This window comes from Amphimedon queenslandica, unplaced genomic scaffold (genome assembly GCF_000090795.2).
Source record: "Amphimedon queenslandica unplaced genomic scaffold, v1.1 AMPQUscaffold_13365, whole genome shotgun sequence".
Classification (NCBI taxonomy): domain Eukaryota; kingdom Metazoa; phylum Porifera; class Demospongiae; order Haplosclerida; family Niphatidae; genus Amphimedon; species Amphimedon queenslandica.
The window spans coordinates 70,795-74,768 of record NW_003546399.1 but is presented as its reverse complement, the minus strand read 5'-3'; the positions used below and the strand labels follow the sequence as shown (position 1 = coordinate 74,768).

The 3,974-nt window shown below is 38.1% G+C and overlaps 2 protein-coding genes across 2 annotated transcripts; one reads left to right on the top strand and one right to left on the bottom strand.

Annotated features, from left to right (window-relative positions):
* The first annotated feature begins 6 nt into the window (after positions 1-6).
* On the top strand, positions 7-2,086 carry LOC109582676 (uncharacterized). The gene is made up of 2 exons (XM_019997536.1): positions 7-1,446; positions 1,497-2,086. Exons 1-2 carry the CDS (start codon positions 1,243-1,245, stop codon positions 1,986-1,988), a joined length of 696 nt encoding a protein of 231 aa, XP_019853095.1. The 5' UTR covers positions 7-1,242; the 3' UTR covers positions 1,989-2,086.
* Positions 2,087-3,056: 970 nt separating this feature from the next.
* On the bottom strand, positions 3,057-3,968 carry LOC109582667 (RCC1 domain-containing protein 1-like). Its single transcript, XM_019997508.1, has one exon. It carries the CDS (start codon positions 3,891-3,893, stop codon positions 3,084-3,086), a length of 810 nt encoding a protein of 269 aa, XP_019853067.1. The 5' UTR covers positions 3,894-3,968; the 3' UTR covers positions 3,057-3,083.
* Positions 3,969-3,974: the final 6 nt, after the last annotated feature.

Genomic DNA, 3,974 nt, shown 5'->3' with positions numbered 1-3,974 from the left:
TGTATGGTGATACAGCAAGTGCTTATAATAATTGTTGTCAATGTTTTTATTGCTATTTTTATAGTTAAAATTTGTTAAAAGACTCAATAATAATCAATCTATTGGGTGACTGATGAATAGAATAATCATTATATATAGTGATAATTTTAATAATAATTTTTGTAGTACTTAGCACAGTGCATTCTTTCTTTTAATAGTAGATCTTCACTTTTTAGAGCTAGAATATTGATTGTAACTCTTCTATAGTCGTAGACCTGAGCTTTAGTAAGTAATTCAACTGGATTTCTTCACTATCTTGCTTGTGCCATGCTTATACACGTGTAGTGAAACGTCACGATACATTAATTCCGGCGCCAAGGATCGAGCGCATCCTGTTTCATATCCGTGTGTGTATGTAGTATCTATGGTGCCGCCAGACTGGCCGGCCAGTCCACTCTTTGTATCCTGCCTCCCCAGTAATTTCCTTTATTCACTCACAATTACCTTACGTGCTAATCGTAGGTCATCCATCATCATAGATATTGTCACCATCTAGTCTTTATCATGGCGATTAGTTCAGTGAAAACAGACCGTTCGCCTTTCATTCTTCAACATGAGGGTTTACTGAATTTCATTCAAGCCGATGGTAATTGGAGGGGCCACATTTACAGCCACCAGCAAGAAGCGCTTTTAGCAATAAAAAAAAACAGCTCGAAAACAAAGACAAGCCAAACATTGCTCTTGTTGTTTTACCCACTGGTTGTGGTAAAACTGGTGTTGCTGTTTTAGCTCCATATGTGCTCGGGTCTCGTCGTGTTCTTGTCCTAACGCCTACAAATCGTATTTCAGAGCAAATATTTGATGCATTTCGTAGTCATGAGGAAGAGGAAATGTTTCTTGTGAAAAGAGGCATTGCTAAAAAAGATGAAGCAAGAGATTATCGTCCACATGCCCAGAAAATCACTACAACTAACAGAATATTGGATGCAAAGGATGATGACCTTTTGATAGTCACAGCTCATCAGATTGGTAGTAAATCTCGAGTTGGAATTGAAGATATCCCTCGTGATGATTATGATCTTGTCATTGTTGATGAAGCTCATCATTATCCAGCAAAAACCTGGAAGACGATAGTCGATCACTTTTCAGGAACAAAGCGTATTTTTCTAACAGCCACACCGAATCATAAAAAAAGAATATATTTTAGAAGAAATTGAAAAAAGTTTGGTAGGTCTTCCAGTAAATGATGGAGAAAAACCATGCATGCGCATTGATGAGTGTTATACCTTGACTCATTCGAAAGCAGTTGCTCGAGGAATAATACGGAATAACGAGTTCATTGAAGTACCTAATGATCGTACTGTTAACAGAAATAAAAGTTTAAGAGCTAAGGATAGTGAAAATCTTGGAATGGTTGATGATGTTGCCTCTGTCAGGAAGAATGATGAAGATACTAAGAGTAACGAGGTATGATAAAATAAAAAATAATTGATATATTAGATAGTACTTTTGACTAGGATGTGGCTAGAGAAATTGTTCACTTCCTTGAGCAACATGATAAAGACGATCCAACAGTGAAGCACCAGGCAATGGTATTGACCCAAACCATTGATGCTGGAGGAACAAACTCTGCTGAAGATTTTTGTGAATGTTACAATGCTGTGGTGCCTAAGGATTATCGTTGTGAAAAGTATGTTGGAGGTAAAAAAATTAACAACAGCATTCTGTCAGATTTTGGAGAAGGTAAAATACGAACATTAGTAGTCATTGATAAGCTTAGGGAAGGATATGATAATAAGGCAGTGAGTGTTGTTGCTATTGTTCGTAATGTTGCTATTGAATCAAGAGTGTTATTTGCTCAATTTGTTGGTAGAGCAATTCGTAAGATTCGTCCTGATGATCCTGTTACTGCAATTATAATAGCTCACAAGCGTCATGACCAAAGGCCCAATTATGATCAATTTGATCATGTCACTGATGTTATTGTTCCTGCTGATGAGGAAAATTAGTTTATTATTTTGACAATTATTATTATACAATGTTTAGGCTCATTTTCTCATTCATTTTTCACATTTTTGTTGTTGTAACATAAGAATTTGGAGATAAATCTTTGAAAAATGCCAAAGTAAACATGCAGATATGTATATCTCATGAGAATTAATTAATAAGCTATTGCCGAGAGAGAGAGAGAGAGAGAGACTGAGAGAGAGGGAGAGAGAGAGAGAGAGAGAGGAAGAGGGAGAGGGAGAAAGAGAGAGAGAGAGAGAGAGGAAGAGGGAGAGGGAGAGAGAGAGAGAGAGAGAGAGAGGAAGAGGAAGAGGGAGAGAGAGAGGGAGAGAGAGAGAGAGAGAGAGAGAGAGAGAGAGAGAGAGAGAGAGAGAGAGAGAGAGAGAGAGAGAGAGAGAGGGAGGGAGAGAGAGAGAGAGAGAGAAGGTCAGTGGTCTGTCTGGTCAACCTAAAGGACTATAGATAAATAGATCAGGCACATAATACATACAGCCCAAGATATGAGAAAGTCATAGCTTATCAATAAATAAAAATTATGATAGTGATGATAATAATAATAATAATAGTACTCCAGTGTGTGCATTCAAGTTCAACATGATGTCTGTTACTAGCATTAGAATAACATTAGAAATAAGACAGGAGGAAGGTTGAGCAAATTTTCATGTCCATTCCAGCCCCATACATAACAACTGTTCATTTTAGTGATATAATGGGTTTATAGTATCAAACATCAAAGCAATTGATATACTTTATGACATTGGGTAGTGTGTGCTATCTGATAAATATGCATGAGCTTGAGTTGCTAAAAAGTGCATGAGAGCCTGTGCTATTTTTAGCATTGAGACATGTGGCTATGATCTGGCTATGTCCCAATTGAGTATGTCTCTGTTTCATCTAAGTTGAGTTTGAAAGATGTCATGGGTTATTGTAATTAGATACCTTTCAGTAAGGATTGTGACAATAGAGGGAGAGGGAAGGCCAGTGGTAAGTTTGGCCAACCTAAAGGATGGACCAGTTTGTACAGCAAGGACTAGATAAAATACCTCAGGCTTACAAAACCAGCTAAATTATAGATACAGCCCAACATAATGGGAAAGTTATAGTTCTTCAATAAATGATAATACTATAGTACTCCAGTGTGTGCATTCAACATGATGTACAGGATAACTAGTTAAAAGCATTTGAATAACATTAGAAATGAGAGAAGAGGAAGATTGAGCTAATTGTCCATATCTATTCCAACCCCACACATAACAACCTTTCTCTTTAGTAATACAAGCAGAGTGAAGTGAACCACAGCTCACATACACAACCCATTGATCCCCTCCTACCCCTTCCTCTATTAGGGTGGGGTCTGGTACAATACTGTGGGTGGGGCTATGTCCCAATTGAGAGTGTCTGTTCCATCCCCAGGAATACATGTCACCTGATTCACTGGCCACAAGGCAGTGCCAACCTCCACACGATATCATTTTAATTTTTATTCCGGCAATCCCTTCAATTAGAGATAAAGATGAACGAGACTCTAAATCCCCTAAGCCGAGCTGACCATGAGATCCTAGCCCCAAAGAGTAGACCAAACCAGTTTCTGTTAGTACCAGGGCATGACTCAAACCATTAGCTACTTGTCTCACTCTTCTCATAAGAGGAGGGGCAACTGGAACTAGGTTCTGCCCACATGTATAAAAGTTCCCATCAGTAGTTAGGCAATAACAGTCCGACTGTAACTGACAATAGTGCAACAGTGGAGTGTCTAGTTCATTAATAGTTATTAAACCTCCTCCTACTTTAGTTGATTCTCCTCCCATCCTCTCTTGTCCTCCAATAGAGCTGATGATGTATCCAATGTTAGCTGATGTAAGTACATATAGTGTATCATCATTAACTTCAAATGCTCTCTCTATCATTTCCTCTTCTTTGCTACAATGTTTACTGAGTAGTTCGTTAAAGTGCTGGTGCCATTTTGATGAGGAATAACAAGATTTATA